At 47.2% G+C, this 23,009-nt stretch overlaps 1 protein-coding gene across 1 annotated transcript in view; it reads left to right on the top strand.

Annotated features, from left to right (window-relative positions):
* LOC124044168 (unconventional myosin-XVI-like) overlaps window positions 1-23,009 on the top strand; it is a 519,573-nt gene that overhangs the window by 105,174 nt on the left and 391,390 nt on the right. The window contains exons 8-11 of the mRNA XM_046363671.1: window positions 2,241-2,316; window positions 8,315-8,465; window positions 9,077-9,221; window positions 10,151-10,261. Coding sequence (XP_046219627.1) covers window positions 2,241-2,316; window positions 8,315-8,465; window positions 9,077-9,221; window positions 10,151-10,261 — 483 coding nt within the window. The remainder of the gene's footprint in view (window positions 1-2,240; window positions 2,317-8,314; window positions 8,466-9,076; window positions 9,222-10,150; window positions 10,262-23,009) is intronic.

The following is a 23,009-nucleotide window of genomic DNA, read 5'->3' on the forward strand; positions in this document are numbered from 1 at the left end:
CCATCCTTTACACATCATCATCCTGCAGAGAGGGACTCATCCTTTACACATCATCATGCAGAGATGAACCCATCCTTTACACATCATCATGCAGAGAGGGACTCATCCTTTACACATCATCATGCAGAGAGGGACCCATCCTTTACACATCATCATGCAGAGATGAACCCATCCTTTACACATCATCATCATGCAGAGATGAACCCATCCTTTAAATCAAATCAAATGTATTTATATAGCCCTTAGTACATCAGCTGATATCTCAAAGTGCTGTACAGAAACCCAGCCTAAAACCCCAAACAGCAAACAATGCAGGTGTAAAAGCACGGTGGCTAGGAAAAACTCCCTAGAAAGGCCAAAACCTAGGAAGAAACCTAGAGAGGAACCGGGCTATGTGGGGTGGCCAGTCCTCTTCTGGCTGTGCCGGGTAGAGATTATAACAGAACATGACCAAGATGTTCAAATGTTCATAAATGACCAGCATGGTCAAATAATAATAAGGCAGAACAGTTGAAACTGGAGCAGCAGCACAGTCAGGTGGACTGGGGACAGCAAGGAGCCATCATGTCAGGTAGTCCTGGGGCACGGTCCTAGGGCTCTGGTCCTCCGAGAGAGAGAAAGAAAGAGAGAATTAGAGAGAGCATATGTGGGGTGGCCAGTCCTCTTCTGGCTGTGCCGGGTGGAGATTATAACAGAACGTGGCCAAGATGTTCAAATGTTCATAAATGATGCAGAGAGGAACCCATCCTTTACACATCATCATGCAGAGAGGAACCCATCCTTTACACATCATCATCATGCAGAGATGAACCCATCCTTTACACATCATCATGCAGAGATGAACCCGTCCTTTACACATCATCATGCAGAGAGGGACCCATCCTTTACACATCATCATCATGCAGAGATGAACCCATCCTTTACACATCATCATGCAGAGATGAACCCGTCCTTTACACATCATCATGCAGAGATGAACCCGTCCTTTACACATCATCATGCAGAGATGAACCCGTCCTTTACACATCATCATGCAGAGATGAACCCGTCCTTTACACATCATCATGCAGAGAAGTACCCAGCTACATATCAGACAACTGTATTGTAGATATGGATATGGTATCAGAGCTACATATCAGACAACTGTATTGTAGATATGGATATGGTATCAGCTACATATCAGACAACTGTATTGTAGATATGGATATGGTATCAGAGCTACATATCAGACAACTGTATTGTAGATATGGATATGGAATCAGAGCTACATATCAGACAACTGTATTGTAGATATGGATATGGTATCAGCTACATATCAGACAACTGTTTTGTAGATATGGATATGGTATCAGCTACATATCAGACAACTGTTTTGTAGATATGGATATGGTATCAGCTACATATCAGACAACTGTTTTGTAGATATGGATATGGTATCAGAGCTACATATCAGACAACTGTATTGTAGATATGGATATGGAATCAGCTGCATATCAGACAACTGTATTGTAGATATGGATATGGTATCAGCTGCATATCAGACAACTGTATTGTAGATATGGATATGGAATCAGCTACATATCAGACAACTGTTTTGTAGATATGGATATGGAATCAGCTACATATCAGACAACTGTTTTGTAGATATGGATATGGAATCAGCTACATATCAGACAACTGTATTGTAGATATGGATATGGTATCAGCTACATATCAGACAACTGTTTTGTAGATATGGATATGGAATCAGCTGCATATCAGACAACTGTATTGTAGATATGGATATGGTATCAGCTACATATCAGACAACTGTTTTGTAGATATGGATATGGAATCAGCTGCATATCAGACAACTGTATTGTAGATATGGATATGGTATCAGAGCTACATATCAGACAACTGTATTGTAGATATGGATATGGAATCAGCTGCATATCAGACAACTGTATTGTAGATATGGATATGGAATCAGCTGCATATCAGACAACTGTATTGTAGATATGGATATGGAATCAGAGCTACATATCAGACAACTGTTTTGTAGATATGGATATGGAATCAGAGCTGCATATCAGACAACTGTTTTGTAGATATGGATATGGTATCAGCTACATGTCAGACAACTGTTTTGTAGATATGGATATGGTATCAGCTACATATCAGACAACTGTTTTGTAGATATGGATATGTTATTCTCTGTGTAATAATGAAGGTGTGTGTCTATCCCTTTCTCCTTGCAGACAAGCATCGTTAGCCAGCTGCTGAAGCACAGAGCAGATCCAACTCTCCTAAACTGCAACCAAGACAAGCCCTCCGGTATAATACAGTGACACACACGCACACGCACACACACACACACATACGCTAGGCATGTTGTAATGAAGCAAATAGATGGCTTTCGATTGGTCCAGCTGAGTTATCTACATAGCCTACTGTTCCAGTGGTCACTCAGATAACCCACTAGAGTCGAATGACGCACCGGTGCGTGTCTCTAAGTTACATAACAAAAAAGGTTTAAACTGGAAACGTGTTTTATTGCATTGAATGCGTCACAGTCCGCCAGGGTTGCACTTCCTCATCTGTGGTGAAAGTTCACAGAGTGATGTTTGTCAAATGAGTTTTCCTGACCGCAACATAAGTGTATGTAAACCGAAATCAACTATACTGTACATACACTTAGGTTGGAGTCATTAAAACTCGTTTTTCAACCACTCCACACATTTCTTGTTAAACAAACTATAGTTTTGGTAAGTGGGTTAGGACATCTACTTTGTGCTTGACACAAGTCATTTCTCCATCAATTGTTTACAGATTATTTCACATTTAATTCACTGTATCACAATTCCAGTAGGTCAGAAGTGTACATACACTAAATTGACTGTGCCTTTAAACAGCTTGGAAAATTCCAGAAAATGATGGCTTTACAAGCTTCTCATAGGCTAATTGACATCATTTGAGTCAATTGGAAGTGTTTTTGCTTGACATCATTGGAAAATCAAAAGAAATCTGCCAACCTCAGAAACAAATTGTAGACCTCCACAAGTCTGGTTCATCCTTAGGAGCAATTTCCAAACGCCTGAAGGTACCATGTTCATCTGTACAAACCATAGTACGCAAGTATAAACACCATGGGACCACGCAGCTGTCATACCACTCAGGAAGGAGATGCGTTCTGTCTCCTAGAGATGAATGTACTTTGGTGCGAAAAGTGCAAATCAATCCCTGAAAAATAGCAAAGGACCTTGTGAAGATGCTGGAGGAAACGGGTACTAAAGTATTTATATTCACACCTATATTGACATAACCTGAAAGGCAGCTCAGTAAAGATGAAGCCACTGCTCCAAAACTGCCATAAAAAAGACAGACTACGGCTTGCACATGGGGACAATGATCGTACTTTTTGGAGAAATGTCCTCTGGTCTGATGAAACAAAAAAATAGAACTGTTTGACCATTGTTATGTTTGGAGGAAAAAGGCGGATGCTTGCAAGCCGAAGACACCATCCCAACCGTGAAGCACGGGGTGGCAGCATCATGTTGTGTGGGTGCTTTGCTGCAGGAGGGACTGGTGCAATTCACAAAATAGATGGCATTATGAGGTAGGAACATTTTGTGGATGTATTGAAGCAACATCTCAAGACATCAGTCAGGAAGTTAAAGCTTGGTTGCAAATGGGTCTTCCAAATGGACAGTGACCCCAAGCATACTTCCAAAGTTGTGGCAAAATGGCTTAAGGACAACAAAGTCAAGGTATTGGAGTGGCCATCACAAAGCCCTGACCTCAGTCCTATAGAACATTTATGGTCAGAACTGAAAAAGTGTGTGCGAGCAAGGAGGTCTACAAACCTGACTCAGTTACACCAGCTCTGTCAGGAGGAATGGGCCAACATTCACCCAACTTATTGTGGGAAGCTTGTGGAAGACTACCCGAAACGTCTGACTGTCATGCTCGTCGAAACGAGTGGACCAAGGTGCAGCTTGGAGGTGTACATTTTCCTTTATTAAATGAACACCGAACAAAAAGAACAAAATACCAAACGAAACGTGAAGCTAAATAATAGTGCGAACAGGCAACTATCCATAGTCAAGATCCCACAAAGCACAATGGGAAATGCTACCTAAATATGATCCCCAATCAGAGACAACAATAAACAGCTGACTCTGATTGGGAACCATACTAGTCCAACATAGAAATATAATTCACCTAGATAACCCACCCTTAAATCACACCCCGACCTAACCAACATAGAGATTAAATCTCTCTATGGTCATGGCGTGACAGTACCCCCCCCCCCCCCCAAAGGTGCGGACTCAATAGGGGAGGGTCCGGGTGGGCATCTAACGTCAAGGGGGGCGGCTCCGGTACAGGGCGAAGTACCCACTCCGCTCGTGGACACTTCATCGGAAGAACTGGACCGTGGCTCGTTGCCGGAAGAACCGGACCGTAGATCGTCACCAGAGGAACCGGACCGTTGATCGTCGCTGGGGATTCCGGACCGTAGATTGTCTCCAGGGACTCCGGACCGTGGTTCATCACTGGGAACACTCGCAGGAGGCTCTGGACTGGGAACCCTCACAGGAGGCTCCGGATTGGGAACCCCCGCTGGAGGCTCTGGACTGGGAACCCTCACAGGAGGCTCTGGACTGGGAACCCTCACAGGAGGCTCTGGACTGGGAACCCTCACAGGAGGCTCTGGACTGGGAACCCTCGTAGGAGCCTCTGGATGGGAACACTTACAGGAGGCTATGGACTGGGAACCCTCACAGGAGGCTCCGGACTGGGAACCCTCGAAGGAGGCTCTGGACTGGGAACCCTCACAGGAGGCGCCAGACTGGGAACCCCCGCTGGAGGCTCCGGACCGCAGACCGTCTCAGGGGGTTCCGGACCGCAGACCTTCTCAGGAGGTTCCGGACTGTGGACCGTTGTTGGAGGTTTCGGACTGTGGACCATCGTTGGAGGTTCCGGACTGTGAAACGTCGCCGGAAGCTCTAGACTGGGAACTGTCGCCGGAAGCTCTGGACTGTGGAGGCGAACTGGAGGCCTGATGCGTGGGACCGGTACAGGTAGCCCCGGGCTGATGACACACACCTCAGGACGAGTGCGGGGAGGAGGCACAGGACGTACTGCACTGTGTTGGCGCACTGGAGACACAGTAATTATGGCCGGTGCAGGATATACTGGGCCGTGGAGGCGCACCAGAGGTCTGGAACGTAGAGCTGGCACAACGGGTCCTGGCTGATGACATGCACCTCAGGGAGAGTATGGGGAGGAGTCACAGGACGTACTGGACTGAGGAGGAGCACTTGAGGCCTGATGCGTGGGACCGGTACAGGTGGCCCCGGGCTGATGACACGCACCTCAGGGCGAGTGCGGGGAGGAGGCACAGGACGTACTGCACTGTGTACTGCACTGTGCTAGGACCATGCCCCAGGACTACCTGACATGATGACTCCTTGCTGTCCCCAGTCCACCTGACCATGCTGCTGCTCCAGTTTCAACTGTTCTGCCTTATTATTATTTGACCATGCTGGTCATTTATGAACATTTGAACATCGTGGCCATGTTCTGTTATAATCTCCACCCGGCACAGCCAGAAGAGGACTGGACACCCCACATATGCTCTCTCTAATTCTCTCTTTCTTTCTCTCTCTCTGAGGACCTGAGCCCAAGGACCGTGCCCCAGGACGACCTGACATGATGACTCCTTGCTGTCCCCAGTCCACCTGACTGTGCTGCTGCTCCAGTTTCAACTGTTCTGCCTTGTTATTATTCGACCATGCTGGTCATTTATGAACATTTGAACATCTTGGCCATGTTCTGTTATAATCTCCACCCAGCACAGCCAGAAGAGGACTGGACACCCCACATAGCCTGGTTCCTCTCTAGGTTTCTTCCTAGGTTTTGGCCTTTCTAGGGAGTTTTTCCTAGCCACCGTGCTTCTACACCTGCATTGCTTGCTGTTTAGGGTTTTAGGCTGGGTTTCTGTACAGCACTTTGAGATATCAGTTGATGTACGAAGGGCTATATAAATACATTTGATTTGATTTGATTTGTTGGTGCACTGGAGACACAGTAATTATGGCCGGTGCAGGATATACTGGGCCGTGGAGGCGCACCGTAGGTCTGGAACGTAGAGCTGGCACAACGGGTCCTGGCTGGTGTCAGGTGCTGGGCGCTGGCACATGACGCACTGGGCTGTAAAGGCGCACTGGCGACACAGTGCATAGAGCCGGCACAGGATATCCTGGACCGAGGAGGCGTACTGGAGACCAGGAGCGCTGAGCCGGCACAACCCGTCCTGGCTGGATGCTCACTTTCACACGGCAAGTATGAAGAGCTGGCACCAAGCGCAGTGGGCTGTGAATGCACACTGCAGAGACAGTGCTTTTCACCGCATTATATTGGTGCCTGAATGGTCGAATGCTCCTTAGAACGAGTGTGGGGAGTTGGCTCTGGTCCGGAACCTGGCTCCGCCAACCACCCCGTGTGCCTCTCGTGCCTCTCGTGCTTGCGTGTGCCTCTCGTGCTTGCGTGTGCCTCTCGTGCTTGCGTGTGCCTCTCGTGCTTGCGTGTGCCTATCGTGCTTGCGTGTGCCCCTCGTGCTTGCGTGTGCCTCTCGTGCTTGCGTGTGCCCCTCGTGCTTGCGTGTGCCTCTCGTGCTTGCGTGTGCCTCTCGTGCTTGCGTGTGCCTCTCGTGCTTGCGTGTCCCTCTCGTGCTTGCGTGTCCCTCTCGTGCTTGCGTGTGCCTCTCGTGCTTGCGTGTGCCTCTCGTGGATGCAGAGGGAAAGGAGGAGCGAGACTCGTGCTCTCCATGTCAACCTCTCCATCATAGTGGGAGATAGGCCTATTGCAGCCTATTGCACTCCTCATCCAATAGCGGAATCAGAAACCTTCTCTAGCAGTAATCAATAGTCCATTCTAACATGTAGGTTTAACTCCGGGATAGATGTGACACCACAGGGAGACATAATCCTGTCGTTTTCGCTTAGACTCCACACGATGTGTTCGTGCAAGAGAGAGAGACAGAGAGAGAGAAGTGTTGTCACTGTATGAAAGAAAAGAGGATAAAGCTGTATCCCTCCCCTGTGGCCTTTTAGACCTCATTACAGATGGAGGGGATCTTAACTCCCCCTATCTCTGAAGCTCAGATGGAGGGGATCTTAACTCCCCCTATCTCTGAAGCTCAGATGGAGGGGATCTTAACTCCCCCTATCTCTGAAGCTCAAATGGAGGGGATCTTAACTCCCCCTATCTCTGAAGCTCAGATGGAGGGGATCTTAACTCCCCCTATCTCTGAAGCTCAGATGGAGGGGATCTTAACTCCCCCTATCTCTGAAGCTCAGATGGAGGGAATCTTAACTCCCCTATCTCTGAAGCTCAGATGGAGGGGATCTTAACTCCCCTATCTCTGAAGCTCAGATGGAGGGGATCCTAACTCCCCTATCTCTGAAGCTCAGATGGAGGGGATCTTAACTCCCCTATCTCTGAAGCTCAGATGGAGGGATCTTAACTCCCCTATCTCTGAAGCTCAGATGGAGGGGATCTTAACTCCCCTATCTCTGAAGCTCAGATGGAGGGGATCTTAACTCCCCCTATCTCTGAAGCTCAGATGGAGGGGATCTTAACTCCCCCTATCTCTGAAGCTCAGATGGAGGGGATTTTAACTCCCCCTATCTCTGAAGCTCAGATGTATCGATCCTCAGTGGGGTTCACACTCTGTCTCAGCACTGGCACATCTATATGGATGGGTTTGGATGAGGCCCTTGGTGAATTAGCCTAGAATGATTTAAATCTCAAAGCGTCCCTTTGAATAGTATTGTCTATTTAACTTGTCATTAATGTTCAGAGTATTGATCTTGGAGAACATTTGATGTGTTTCAATAATTGGCTGGTGTTCAACATAAATGTCTATGCAACATTCTATATCTTTGCAGCTAGATAGAGGCTAATGTCAAGGGCTCTAGCATTGAAAGTACTGAAAGTACCCATCAGTGACTACAACGTCTCCTGACCACTATACTGTAGTTAAGCAATAAGTTCAGAGGGCGTGTGGTATATTGGCCATATACCACAAATGCCAGAGGGGCCTTATTGCTATCAACATAACTAGAACAGTAAACAAGTATTTTTGCATCATATTGTCTGATATACACACGGCTAAAATGCTGTTTCAGCCAATCAGCATCCAGGACTTAAACTACCGGATTTATAATGCTTAGTAATACAATTGTAACAGTCTGACAGACAGTCTTTCTCATTGTTAACCCTTAGTGGTTATTCTCTTAACCTGCTGTGTTCCCTGTCCTGGTTCCAGGCATAGCAGCATCCGACCCCATCATGAACATGCTGCTGAGAGCAGAGGAATGCTGGGTAGAGAGACTGAAGGACCCCTCTGTCCCACCGGCCCCTACAGACAAACGCTACGATGGAGGCGAACACGACCACACCATCCCCGTCAAGAATCTGTGAGTTTGATGATCAATTCATCACATGATCAAATTACCTCACTTATCTATACTTATCACTTATCACTTATCCACTTATCTATCATTATCTATTTTCTCCCCAATTTCATGGTATCCAATTGGTAGTTATAGTCTTGTCTCATTGCTGCAACTCCTGTACGGACTTGGGAGAGGCGAAGGTCGAGAGCCGTGCGTCCTCCGAAACACAACCCAACCAAGCCGCACTACTTCTTGACACAATGCCCACCTAACCCAAAAGCCAGCTGCACCAATGTGTTGGAGGAAACGCCGTACACCTCGTGACCGTGTCAGCGTGCATGCGCCCGGCCGGTCACAGGAATTGCTAGAGTGCAATGGGACAAGAACATCCCTGCCGGCCAAACCCTCCCCTAATCCGGACGACGCTGGGCCAATTGTGCGCCGCCCCATGGTCTCCCGGTCACGGCCGTCTGCGACAGAGCCTGGACTCGAACCAGGATCTCTAGTGGCACAGCTAGCAACTGCAATGCAGTGCCTAAGGCCATACAATATAGTTAAAGATGTTTTGGTATCAGTATTCAAAAGCAAATGATTCGCTTAGTAATAATTGTACCTCCTGCCCAACCCTGTAGGACCCCCCTGTCCATGCCCCTCTCTAAGAGGGACAGTCTGTTGGAGAAGTGTGCCATGTTCAGGGAGTTGGGAGGGGGGCTGAGCAGATATCCTTCACAGGACAACGGTCTAGATGGACCCACAGGACCCTGCAAACTGGAGCAGGCAAGTACACTCAACATCTGCACTAAAACGAAGTGTACACTCAATATGTTCACTACTGCTATACACTTCACATCTCTATTGCAGAAAAATTTACACTTACTGTTTGGGAAACCAAGTCCATGTGTGGTTGCTATGGTAACCTGTGTGGTGTGGTGTTGCAGGTGTCGTGGAAATTTCATTAATTACCAAATGATGAGAGAGCAAATCACACAAGTCAGAGTTATGCTTAATCTTCACCTTTAATAATAATTAAGCATTTGCAATAGCATTTTGACTTTCAACAGTTCAGTATCTCTAACTGAAAAGTTGAGAGTGATTTACACAATGGCAAATGGGATCCTTTATAGCAAAGATCCACCCCCTCCTAGACGACATGACAAAACACAGATCTTAGGAACTTACACAGAGAAAAAACCTTACTTCAGAGAGAATATCCCCTAGTCAGACAGAGTGGGCTATAAATTATCGTTCAGTTTGGTCTCCTAAACAAAGCTCTTATCTCATCCTTGGTACAAAATGGTACCAAGACATTACCCCCACCCTATGATATATATCAAATTGTCATTTATTTAGAACCAATTCTAAATACAACCAATCAGAGGACAAACTCACAGAGAGGAGAGTGACCCAATAGGTCAACAAAGAGGGAGCATAGAATGATTCCAGACACTGTCACCCTTCTTTCCCTGATGAGAAAAGTAGGGAGTCACTGCCACACCAAAAAGATATGTTTCCACATGATGACACCTTGACCTCTCCCCTCTCCGTGGCCCATGCAACTTAGTCCTGACATAGAACAGATAACTGCCAATGGCCAACACTATAGTACAACAAAATACATTCTTATGAGAAATAACTCATAAGCATATCATGAAAATAACACATCTTATCTATGTTACTCAAATAATTCTGATAATTCCACAACACAGGTTAAGCTGATGCCTCCGGCGCCTAATGATGACCTGGCATCTCTCAGTGAGCTCACAGACAGCAGCCTGCTCTACGAGATGCAGAAACGCTTTGGCAACGACCAGATATATGTAGGTAGAACACACACACACGCAAACACACACACACGCAAACACACACACACGCAAACACACACACACGCAAACACACACACACACAAACACACACACACACAAACACACACACACGCAAACACACACACACGCAAACACACACACACGGACACACATATGGACACATTTACATACCATTGGAGTAATCTATTGATCATGAGATGCCGGCTTGCACGCTGGGCAGTCTTTCCCCTGACTGTCCCCAGATCCAGAGTTGAGGAGGGAAACCAGCACCCTTCACCCCTCCACCTCTCCACACCTCCACCTCTCCACCTCTCCACACATCCACTCTCCACCCCTCCACCCCTCCTCATCTCCACTCCTCCACCTCTCCACCTCTCCACCCCTCCACCTCTCCTCTCCTCCACCTCTCCACCCCTCCAGCTCTCCACTCCTCCACCCCTCCACACCTCCACTCCTCAACCCCTCCACTCCTCCACCCCTCCACCTCTCCACCTCTCCACTCCTCCACCCCTCCACACCTCCACTCCTCAATCCCTCCACTCCTCCACCCCTCCACCCCTCCACACTTCCACTCCTCCACCCCTCCACCCCTCCTCCTCTCCACCCCTCCACCCTTCCTCCTCTCCACTCCTCCACTCTCCACCCCTCCACCCCTCTTCCTCTCCATCCCTCCATCTCTCCACTCTCCACTCTCCATCCCTCCACCCCTCCTCCTCTCCATCCCTCCACCCCTCCTCCTCTCCATCCCTCCACCCCTCCATCTCTCCACTCTCCACTCTCCACTCTCCACCCCTCCACCCCTCCTCCTCTCCATCCCTCCACCCCTCCATCTCTCCACTCTCCACTCTCCATCCCTCCACCTCTCCACTCTCCACCCCTCCACCCCTCCACCTCTCCACTCTCCACCCCTCCACCCCTCCTCCTCTCCATCCCTCCACCCCTCCATCTCTCCACTCTCCACTCTCCATCCCTCCTCCTCTCCATCCCTCCACCCCTCCTCCTCTCCATCCCTCCACCCCTCCATCTCTCCACTCTCCACTCTCCACCCCTCCACCCCTCCTCCTCTCCATCCCTACATCTCTCCACTCTCCATCCCTCCACCCTCCACCTCTCCACCCCTCCACCCCTCCTCCTCTCCACTCCTCCACCCCTCCATCTCTCCACTCTCCACTCTCCATCCCTCCACCCCTCCACCTCTCCACTCTCCATCCCTCCACCTCTCCACTCTCCACCCCTCCACCCCTCCACCTCTCCACTCTCCATCCCTCCACCCTCCACCCCTCCTCCTCTCCATCCCTCCACCCCTCCTCCTCTCCATCCCTCCACCCCTCCATCTCTCCACTCTCCACTCTCCACCCCTCCACCCCTCCTCCTCTCCATCCCTACATCTCTCCACTCTCCATCCCTCCACCCCTCCACCTCTCCACCCCTCCACCCCTCCTCCTCTCCACTCCTCCACCCCTCCATCTCTCCACTCTCCACTCTCCATCCCTCCACCCCTCCACCTCTCCACTCTCCATCCCTCCACCTCTCCACTCTCCACCCCTCCACCCCTCCACCTCTCCACTCTCCATCCCTCCACCCCTCCACCCCTCCTCCTCTCCACTCCTCCACTCTTCCAATATCCCACTCCTCCAGCCCTGCAGACCAGTTACTGGACCTGTTATTGCACGTGACTGGTACCTGGGTGGTTGTCCTGTTTATCTGTCTCTGTTGCCCAGCCAGGCACTGGTGGCTGCTAGTGGCAGTTATAGGGTTGGTACCCTCTTTGAGTCAGTCCCCCACCCCTCTCTGTCCTGTATTGTGGGCTAGTGGCTGATGTGTGAGTGGAGTGTGTGAGCTCTGGCCAGGGTCTGGTGTCTGGAAGGTGTCCCAGGAGACTCATTGTTTGCTGTTGCCAGGGACAAGACCCAGGGATGGGGGATGAATAGAACTACTAAGAGCCAGCCTAAATGTACTACACAGATATACGCACAAATACACACGGACACGCGACACTCACACAAAGGATAAATATCCCATAATGGAGAATCAATGCCGTTTTGGTTCGATGGACAAAATCCATGACTGCAATTATGAGAAAATATGAGAGACATACAGCCGTTTTCATTTTGGTTTCTGGACATTCTAACCAGTGGTGGAAAAAGTACCCAGATGTCAGACTTAAGTAAAAGTAAAGAGGCCTTCATAGAAAATGACTCAATGAAAAGTAAAAGTCACCCAGTAAAATTCTACTTGAGTAAAAGTCTAAAGGTATTTGGTATAAAGTATACATAAGTATCAAAAGTAAATGTAATTGCTAAAATATACTTAAGTATCAAAAGTAAAAGTATAAATAATTTTAAATGCCTTATTAAGCAAACCAGATGGCACCATTTTCTTGTTTGTTTTTATTTACAGATAGCCAGGGACACACTCTGTGACGACCCTCCCACTCTGTCTGCCGTATTCTGTCTTTGTTCTTGTTTCCTTATTAGGATTCTGGTGGGGGGAGTTGAGAGGGTCGTCAGCTATATGGGAAACACCTGGGCCAGGTGTCTCCCAGGATAAATAGACCTCTTCCACATTCATGGAGGAGACTCTCTCCATGCAGACACCTGTTGTAGATTGTGGTGTGGTTCTTGGTGGGCTTTTGTTTGTGTGCTTTGGCACCTTTCAACACCCTGCATTATCACATTCATGCATGCAAAACACTCACTTACACTACGGACTACTGATTACACACACCATTGGATATTTTCCTTAGTTGCTTTAGTTAATAAATATATCTTTTGTTACTCCTTATCTCCACGTTGTCTCCCTTTGTTACGGGCTTTGAGCCGGTTCGTGACAAGTGGGTGCTCATCCGGGATCTTTGAACTATTGGTTTGGGAGACCGTGGAGGTACGTGTTTGGTTTGAATATGGTGTTTGAGTGTGATCGGCCCAGTATTGGTTGCCTTTGTTGTTTGGTTTGTGTGCTGCGTTGGAGAGAGTATAATGGTTAGTTTCCAGGCCCTGCCTAGCCTGAACTCTTGTTCTACTTTCTGTTGGGACATCAGTCTGAAGTGAGTAATCTGCTGTGTACCTCGGTGGGAGATTTGGGTAGGGTAGTGTAACTTGCTACCCGGAGCTATAGCCTTTTTCCCCTGATAGGTTTAGCGACGTGTTTCATTTTTTGGAATATGTTGGGCATGGTTAATGTTTGTTATTTTTGTGTGGTGTCTGTGGACTGAGCAGTTGTCTCGGGGGCACATCCGTGGCTTGGTGGAATTTGCCAGCATGCTGGGGAGCTCTATTTCCTTGCCAGCGGGCTACAGTGCGTAAATACCCACCGCAAATCTGCACGAAGACTAGGGTTGAGTTATTGTAGGTTTTGGGGAAGCTCCGTATCGCATCTCTCTTCTGTGGTGCTCAGGGTGATTGTCATTTCTCTGGTTGTGGTCTGATGTGCTCAGCAGAGGGGTTGAGCAAGATTACTTACTTATGACTATGGTGTCTCATGTATACAAGTTCATTCGCTTTCCATCAGAGGACCTGTTAGAATTATGTACTTAAGAACAGCTGTTGAAGATTGCTGAACACTACAAGCTTAAATGATTGAAATTAGTGAAATTCTGTTTCGTTGGAAGTGACTATGAATCGTTGGAAGTGACTATGAATCGTTGGAAGTGACTATGAATCGTTGGAAGTGACTATGAATCGTTGGAAGTGACTATGAATCGTTGGAAGTGACTATGAATCGTTGGAAGTGACTATGAATCGTTGGAAGTGACTATGAATCGTTGGGAGTTGTAAAAATTAAGAAGGACCCTGATGTTCTTTTCGTTGGAGTTTGTAGCTGTTGGTCTTTTGTGCCATGTTCCTGAATGTTTACGTGACTGACCATTGTTTCGGGTTGTCATGTTCTATCTTTCCTGTCTGTTCCCTCCTGGTCTTGTGTTCTTCTTTCCTCTTAAATATTGCTTCCTATGCGCAAAGGTTGCTGAGGTCTGGGGAGGAGGAGGTTGGATGGGGCAGGTGGAGGTGTGAACACATAACCCCTCACCAATTTGGGACGCAGAGGCCTGTGTCAATTTGGGACGCAGAGGCCTGTGTCAATTTGGGACGCAGAGGCCTGTGTCAATTTGGGACGCAGAGGCCTGTGTCAATTTGGGACGCAGAGGCCTGTGTCAATTTGGGACGCAGAGGCCTGTGTCAATTTGGGACGCAGAGGCCTGTGTCAATTTGGGACGCAGAGGCCTGTGTCAATTTGGGACGCAGAGGCCTGTGTCAATTTGGGACGCAGAGGCCTGTGTCAATTTGGGACGCAGAGGCCTGTGTCAATTTGGGACGCAGAGGCCTGTGTCAATTTGGGACGCGAGAGGCTGGTATGTTGTTCCGGGGTCCTTGTTGGTCCCCGGTTTTATGGGGGGGAATGTGACGACCCTCCCACTCTGTCTGCCGTATTCTGTCTTTGTTCTTGTTTCCTTATTAGGATTCTGGTGGGCGGAGTTGAGAGGGTCGTCAGCTATATGGGAAACACCTGGGCCAGGTGTCTCCCAGGATAAATAGACCTCTTCCACATTCATGGAGGAGACTCTCTCCATGCAGACACCTGTTGTAGATTGTGGTGTGGTTCTTGGTGGGCTTTTGTTTGTGTGCTTTGGCACCTTTCAACACCCTGCATTATCACATTCATGCATGCAAAACACTCACTTACACTACGGACTACTGATTACACACACCATTGGATATTTTCCTTAGTTGCTTTAGTTAATAAATATATCTTTTGTTACTCCTTATCTCCACGTTGTCTCCCTTTATTACGGGCTTTGAGCCGGTTCGTGACAACTCCAACACATAATTTACAGATAGCCAGGGGCACACTCCAACACATAATTTACAGATAGCCAGGGACACACTCCAACACATTATTTACAGATAGCCAGGGGCACACTCCAACACATAATTTACAGATAGCCAGGGGCACACTCCAACACATAATTTACAGATAGCCAGGGACACACTCCAACACATAATTTACAGATAGCCAGGGGCACACTCCAACACATAATTTACAGATAGCCAGGGACACACTCCAACACATTATTTACAGATAGCCAGGGGCACACTCCAACACATAATTTACAGATAGCCAGGGACACACTCCAACACATAATTTACAGATAGCCAGGGGCACACTCCAACACATAATTTACAGATAGCCAGGGACACACTCCAACACATTATTTACAGATAGCCAGGGGCACACTCCAACACATAATTTACACATAGCCAGGGGCACACTCCAACACATAATTTACAGATAGCCAGGGGCACACTCCAACACATAATTTACAGATAGCCAGGGGCACACTCCAACACATAATTTACAGATAGCCAGGGACACACTCCAACACATTATTTACAGATAGCCAGGGGCACACTCCAACACATAATTTACAGATAGCCAGGGACACACTCCAACACATAATTTACAGATAGCCAGGGGCACACTCCAACACATAATTTACAAATAGCCAGGGGCACACTCCAACACATAATTTACAGATAGCCAGGGGCACACTCCAACACTCAGACATTATTTATAGATAGCCAGGGGCACACTCCAACACATAATTTACAGATAGCAAGGGGCACACTCCAACACATTATTTACAGATAGCCAGGGGCACACTCCAACACATAATTTACAGATAGCCAGGGGCACACTCCAACACTCAGACATTATTTACAGATAGCCAGGGGCACACTCCAACACATAATTTACAGATAGCCAGGGGCACACTCCAACACATTATTTACAGATAGCCAGGGACACACTCCAACACATAATTTACAGATAGCCAGGGACACACTCCAACACATAATTTACAGATAGCCAGGGGCACACTCCAACACATAATTTACAGATAGCCAGGGGCACACTCCAACACATAATTTACAGATAGCCAGGGACACACTCCAACACATAATTTACAGATAGCCAGGGGCACACTCCAACACATAATTTACAGATAGCCAGGGGCACACTCCAACACATAATTTACAGATAGCCAGGGACACACTCCAACACATAATTTACAAATAGCCAGGGACACACTCCAACACATTATTTACAGATAGCAAGGGGCACACTCCAACACATAATTTACAGATAGCCAGGGGCACACTCCAACACATAATTTACAGATAGCCAGGGGCACACTCCAACACATAATTTACAGATAGCCAGGGACACACTCCAACACATAATTTACAGATAGCCAGGGGCACACTCCAGCACATAATTTACAGATAGCCAGGGACACACTCCAACACATAATTTACAGATAGCCAGGGACACACTCCAACACATAATTTACAGATAGCCAGGGACACACTCCAACACATAATTTACAGATAGCCAGGGACACACTCCAACACATAATTTACAGATAGCCAGGGACACACTCCAACACATAATTTACAGATAGCCAGGGACACACTCCAACACATTATTTACAGATAGCCAGGGGCACACTCCAACACATAATTTACAGATAGCCAGGGGCACACTCCAACACATAATTTACAAACAAATAATTTGTGTTTAGTGAGTCCACCAGATCAGAGGCATTAGATGACCAGAGATGTTCTCTTGACAATTGCGTGAATTGGACCATTTTCCTGTCCTGCTAAGCATTCAAAATATAACGAGTACTTTTTTGTGTCAGGGAAAATGTGTGGACAAAAAAGTACGTTATTGAAGTAAAAGTAAAAGTTGTTCAAAATATAAATAGTTAAGTAAAGTACAGATACCTCCAAAAAACGGCTTAAGTAGTACTTCAAAGTATTTGTACTTAAGTACTTTACACCACTGATTGTAGCCACATTTCACTGTTGCCTGGTCTATAGTTCCACATGGAGGATGGTGCTGTAGAATGACTGGAGCCAGACCAATGTGGAACACCCTGGCTATTCTCATAACTGTGTGTGAAAAGGCTCCAATAGCTTGGTTTTTACTGAGCCACAGATGGGGGAGAGACTGGCTTGTTGGACATGGAGAGGAGGGGGTAGATTGAAAGAGGACAGAAAAGAGAGGAAAGATTGAAAGAGAACAGAGAAGAGTGGATAGATTGAGAGAGGACAGAGAAGAGTGGGTAGATTGAGAGAGGACAGAAAAGAGAGGAAAGATTGAGAGAGAACAGAGAAGAGTGGGTAGATTGAGAGAGGACAGAGAAGAGTGGGTAGATTGAGAGAGGACAGAGAAGAATGGGTAGATTGAGAGAGGACAGAGAAGAGTGGGTAGATTGAGAGAGAACAGAGAAGAGTGGGTAGATTGAGAGAGGACAGAGAAGAGTGGGTAGATTGAGAGAGGACAGAGAAGAGTGGGTAGATTGAGAGAGGACAGAGAAGAGTGGGTAGATTGAGAGAGGACAGAGAAGAGTGGGTAGATTGAGAGAGGACAGGGAAGAGTGGGTAGATTGAAAGAGGACAGAAAAGAGAGGAAAGATTGAGAGAGAACAGAGAAGAGTGGATAGATTGAGAGAGGACAGAGAAGAGTGGATAGATTGAGAGAGAACAGAGAAGAGTGGGTAGATTGAGAGAGGACAGAGAAGAGTGGGTAGATTGAGAGAGGACAGAAAAGAGAGGAAAGATTGAGAGAGAACAGAGAAGAGTGGATAGATTGAGAGAGGACAGAGAAGAGTGGATAGATTGAGAGAGAACAGAGAAGAGTGGGTAGATTGAGAGAGGACAGAAAAGAGAGGAAAGATTGAGAGAGAACAGAGAAGAGTGGATAGATTGAGAGAGGACAGAGAAGAGTGGATAGATTGAGAGAGAACAGAGAAGAGTGGGTAGATTGAGAGAGGACAGAGAAGAGTGGGTAGATTGAGAGAGGACAGAGAAGAGTGGGTAGATTGAGAGAGGACAGAGAAGAGTGGGTAGATTGAGAGAGGACAGAGAAGAATGGGTAGATTGAGAGAGGACAGAGAAGAGTGGGTAGATTGAGAGAGAACAGAGAAGAGTGGGTAGATTGAGAGAGGACAGAGAAGAGTGGGTAGATTGAGAGAGAACAGAGAAGAGTGGGTAGATTGAGAGAGGACAGAGAAGAGTGGATAGATTGAGAGAGGACAGAGAAGAGTGGATAGATTGAGAGAGGACAGACAAGAGTGGGTAGATTGAGAGAGGACAGAGAAGAGTGGGTAGATTGAGAGAGGACAGAGAAGAGTGGGTAGATTGAAAGAGGACAGAAAAGAGAGGAAAGATTGAGAGAGAACAGAGAAGAGTGGGTAGATTGAGAGAGGACAGAGAAGAGTGGGTAGATTGAGAGAGGACAGAGAAGAGTGGATAGATTGAGAGAGGACAGAGAAGAGTGGATAGATTGAGAGAGAACAGAGAAGAGTGGGTAGATTGAGAGAGAACAGAGAAGAGTGGGTAGATTGAGAGAGGACAGAGAAGAGTGGATAGATTGAGAGAGGACAGAGAAGAGTGGATAGATTGAGAGAGGACAGACAAGAGTGGGTAGATTGAGAGAGGACAGAGAAGAGTGGGTAGATTGAGAGAGGACAGAGAAGAGTGGGTAGATTGAAAGAGGACAGAAAAGAGAGGAAAGATTGAGAGAGAACAGAGAAGAGTGGGTAGATTGAGAGAGGACAGAGAAGAGTGGGTAGATTGAGAGAGGACAGAGAAGAATGGGTAGATTGAGAGAGGACAGAGAAGAGTGGGTAGATTGAGAGAGGACAGAGAAGAGTGGGTAGATTGAGAGAGGACAGAGAAGAGTGGGTAGATTGAGAGAGGACAGAAAAGAGAGGAAAGATTGAGAGAGAACAGAGAAGAGTGGGTAGATTGAGAGAGGACAGAAAAGAGTGGGTAGATTGAGAGAGGACAGAGAAGAGTGGGTAGATTGAGAGAGGACAGAGAAGAGTGGGTAGATTGAAAGAGGACAGAAAAGAGAGGAAAGATTGAGAGAGAACAGAGAAGAGTGGGTAGATTGAGAGAGGACAGAAAAGAGAGGAAAGATTGAGAGAGGACAGAGAAGAGTGGATAGATTGAGAGAGGACAGAGAAGAGTGGATAGATTGAGAGAGGACAGAGAAGAGTGGGTAGATTGAGAGAGGACAGAGAAGAGTGGGTAGATTGAGAGAGGACAGAGAAGAGTGGGTAGATTGAGAGAGGACAGAGAAGAGTGGGTAGATTGAGAGAGGACAGAGAAGAATGGGTAGATTGAGAGAGGACAGATAAGAGTGGGTAGATTGAGAGAGAACAGAGAAGAGTGGGTAGATTGAGAGAGGACAGAGAAGAGTGGGTAGATTGAGAGAGGACAGGGAAGAATGGGTAGATTGAGAGAGGACAGAGAAGAGTGGGTAGATTGAGAGAGGACAGAGAAGAGTGGATAGATTGAGAGAGGACAGACAAGAGTGGGTAGATTGAGAGAGGACAGAGAAGAGTGGGTAGATTGAGAGAGGACAGAGAAGAGTGGGTAGATTGAGAGAGAACAGAGAAGAGTGGGTAGATTGAGAGAGGACAGAGAAGAGTGGATAGATTGAGAGAGGACAGAGAAGAGTGGATAGATTGAGAGAGGACAGACAAGAGTGGGTAGATTGAGAGAGGACAGAGAAGAGTGGGTAGATTGAGAGAGGACAGAGAAGAGTGGGTAGATTGAAAGAGGACAGAAAAGAGAGGAAAGATTGAGAGAGAACAGAGAAGAGTGGGTAGATTGAGAGAGGACAGAAAAGAGAGGGAGAGGACAGAGAATTGAGAGAGGACAGAGAAGAGTGGATAGATTGAGAGAGGACAGAGAAGAGTGGATAGATTGAGAGAGGACAGAGAAGAGTGGGTAGATTGAGAGAGGACAGAGAAGAGTGGGTAGATTGAGAGAGGACAGAGAAGAGTGGGTAGATTGAGAGAGGACAGAGAAGAGTGGGTAGATTGAGAGAGGACAGAGAAGAATGGGTAGATTGAGAGAGGACAGATAAGAGTGGGTAGATTGAGAGAGAACAGAGAAGAGTGGGTAGATTGAGAGAGGACAGAGAAGAGTGGGTAGATTGAGAGAGAACAGAGAAGAGTGGGTAGATTGAGAGAGGACAGAGAAGAGTGGATAGATTGAGAGAGGACAGAGAAGAGTGGATAGATTGAGAGAGGACAGAGAAGAGTGGATAGATTGAGAGAGGACAGACAAGAGTGGGTAGATTGAGAGAGGACATAGAAGAGTGGGTAGATTGAGAGAGGACAGAGAAGAGTGGGTAGATTGAAAGAGGACAGAAAAGAGAGGAAAGATTGAGAGAGAACAGAGAAGAGTGGGTAGATTGAGAGAGGACAGAGAAGAGTGGGTAGATTGAGAGAGGACAGAGAAGAGTGGGTAGATTGAGAGAGGACAGAGAAGAGTGGGTAGATTGAGAGAGGACAGAGAAGAGTGGGTAGATTGAGAGAGGACAGAGAAGAATGGGTAGATTGAGAGAGGACAGAGAAGAGTGGGTAGATTGAGAGAGGACAGAGAAGAATGGGTAGATTGAGAGAGGACAGAGAGGAGTGGGTAGATTGAGAGAGGACAGAGAAGAGTGGGTAGATTGAGAGAGGACAGAGAAGAATGGGTAGATTGAGAGAGGACAGAGAAGAGTGGGTAGATTGAGAGAGGACAGAGAAGAGTGGGTAGATTGAGAGAGGACAGAGAAGAGTGGGTAGATTGAGAGAGGACAGAGAAGAGTGGGTAGATTGAGAGAGGACAGAGAAGAGTGGGTAGATTGAGAGAGGACAGAGAAGAATGGGTAGATTGAGAGAGGACAGAGAAGAGTGGGTAGATTGAGAGAGGACAGAGAAGAATGGGTAGATTGAGAGAGGACAGAGAAGAGTGGGTAGATTGAGAGAGGACAGAGAAGAGTGGGTAGATTGAGAGAGGACAGAGAAGAATGGGTAGATTGAGAGAGGACAGAGAAGAGTGGGTAGATTGAGAGAGGACAGAGAAGAGTGGGTAGATTGAGAGAGGACAGAGAAGAGTGGGTAGATTGAGAGAGAACAGAGAAGAGTGGGTAGATTGAGAGAGGACAGAGAAGAGTGGATAGATTGAGAGAGGACAGAGAAGAGTGGATAGATTGAGAGAGGACAGACAAGAGTGGGTAGATTGAGAGAGGACAGAGAAGAGTGGGTAGATTGAGAGAGGACAGAGAAGAGTGGGTAGATTGAAAGAGGACAGAAAAGAGAGGAAAGATTGAGAGAGAACAGAGAAGAGTGGGTAGATTGAGAGAGGACAGAAAAGAGAGGAAAGATTGAGAGAGGACAGAGAAGAGTGGATAGATTGAGAGAGGACAGAGAAGAGTGGGTAGATTGAGAGAGGACAGAGAAGAGTGGGTAGATTGAGAGAGGACAGAGAAGAGTGGGTAGATTGAGAGAGGACAGAGAAGAGTGGGTAGATTGAGAGAGGACAGAGAAGAATGGGTAGATTGAGAGAGGACAGATAAGAGTGGGTAGATTGAGAGAGAACAGAGAAGAGTGGGTAGATTGAGAGAGGACAGAGAAGAGTGGGTAGATTGAGAGAGGACAGAGAAGAGTGGGTAGATTGAGAGAGGACAGAGAAGAGTGGGTAGATTGAGAGAGGACAGAGAAGAGTGGGTAGATTGAGAGAGGACAGAGAAGAATGGGTAGATTGAGAGAGGACAGAGAAGAATGGGTAGATTGAGAGAGGACAGAGAAGAGTGGGTAGATTGAGAGAGGACAGGGAAGAGTGGGTAGATTGAGAGAGGACAGAGAAGAATGGGTAGATTGAGAGAGGACAGAGAAGAATGGGTAGATTGAGAGAGGACAGAGAAGAGTGGGTAGATTGAGAGAGGACAGGGAAGAGTGGGTAGATTGAGAGAGGACAGAGAAGAGTGGGTAGATTGAGAGAGGACAGAGAAGAATGGGTAGATTGAGAGAGGACAGAGAAGAGTGGGTAGATTGAGAGAGGACAGAGAAGAATGGGTAGATTGAGAGAGGACAGACAAGAGTGGGTAGATTGAGAGAGGACAGAGAAGAGTGGGTAGATTGAGAGAGGACAGAGAAGAGTGGGTAGATTGAGAGAGGACAGGGAAGAGTGGGTAGATTGAGAGAGGACAGAGAAGAGTGGGTAGATTGAGAGAGGACAGAGAAGAGTGGGTAGATTGAGAGAGGACAGAGAAGAGTGGGTAGATTGAGAGAGGACAGAGAAGAGTGGGTAGATTGAGAGAGGACAGAGAAGAGTGGGTAGATTGAGAGAGGACAGAGAAGAGTGGGTAGATTGAGAGAGGACAGAGAAGAGTGGGTAGATTGAGAGAGGACAGAGAAGAGTGGGTAGATTGAGAGAGGACAGAGAAGAGTGGGTAGATTGAGAGAGGACAGAGAAGAGTGGGTAGATTGAGAGAGGACAGAGAAGAGTGGGTAGATTGAGAGAGGACAGAGAAGAGTGGGTAGATTGAGAGAGGACAGAGAAGAGTGGGTAGATTGAGAGAGGACAGAGAAGAGTGGGTAGATTGAGAGAGGACAGAGAAGAATGGGTAGATTGAGAGAGGACAGACAAGAGTGGGTAGATTGAGAGAGGACAGAGAAGAGTGGGTAGATTGAGAGAGGACAGAGAAGAGTGGGTAGATTGAAAGAGGACAGAGAAGAGTGGGTAGATTGAGAGAGGACAGGGAAGAGTGGGTAGATTGAGAGAGGACAGAGAAGAGTGGATAGATTGAGAGAGGACAGAGAAGAATGGGTAGATTGAGAGAGGACAGACAAGAATGGGTAGATTGAGAGAGGACAGAGAAGAGTGGGTAGATTGAGAGA

This window comes from Oncorhynchus gorbuscha, linkage group LG09 (assembly GCF_021184085.1).
Source record: "Oncorhynchus gorbuscha isolate QuinsamMale2020 ecotype Even-year linkage group LG09, OgorEven_v1.0, whole genome shotgun sequence".
Taxonomy (NCBI): domain Eukaryota; kingdom Metazoa; phylum Chordata; class Actinopteri; order Salmoniformes; family Salmonidae; genus Oncorhynchus; species Oncorhynchus gorbuscha.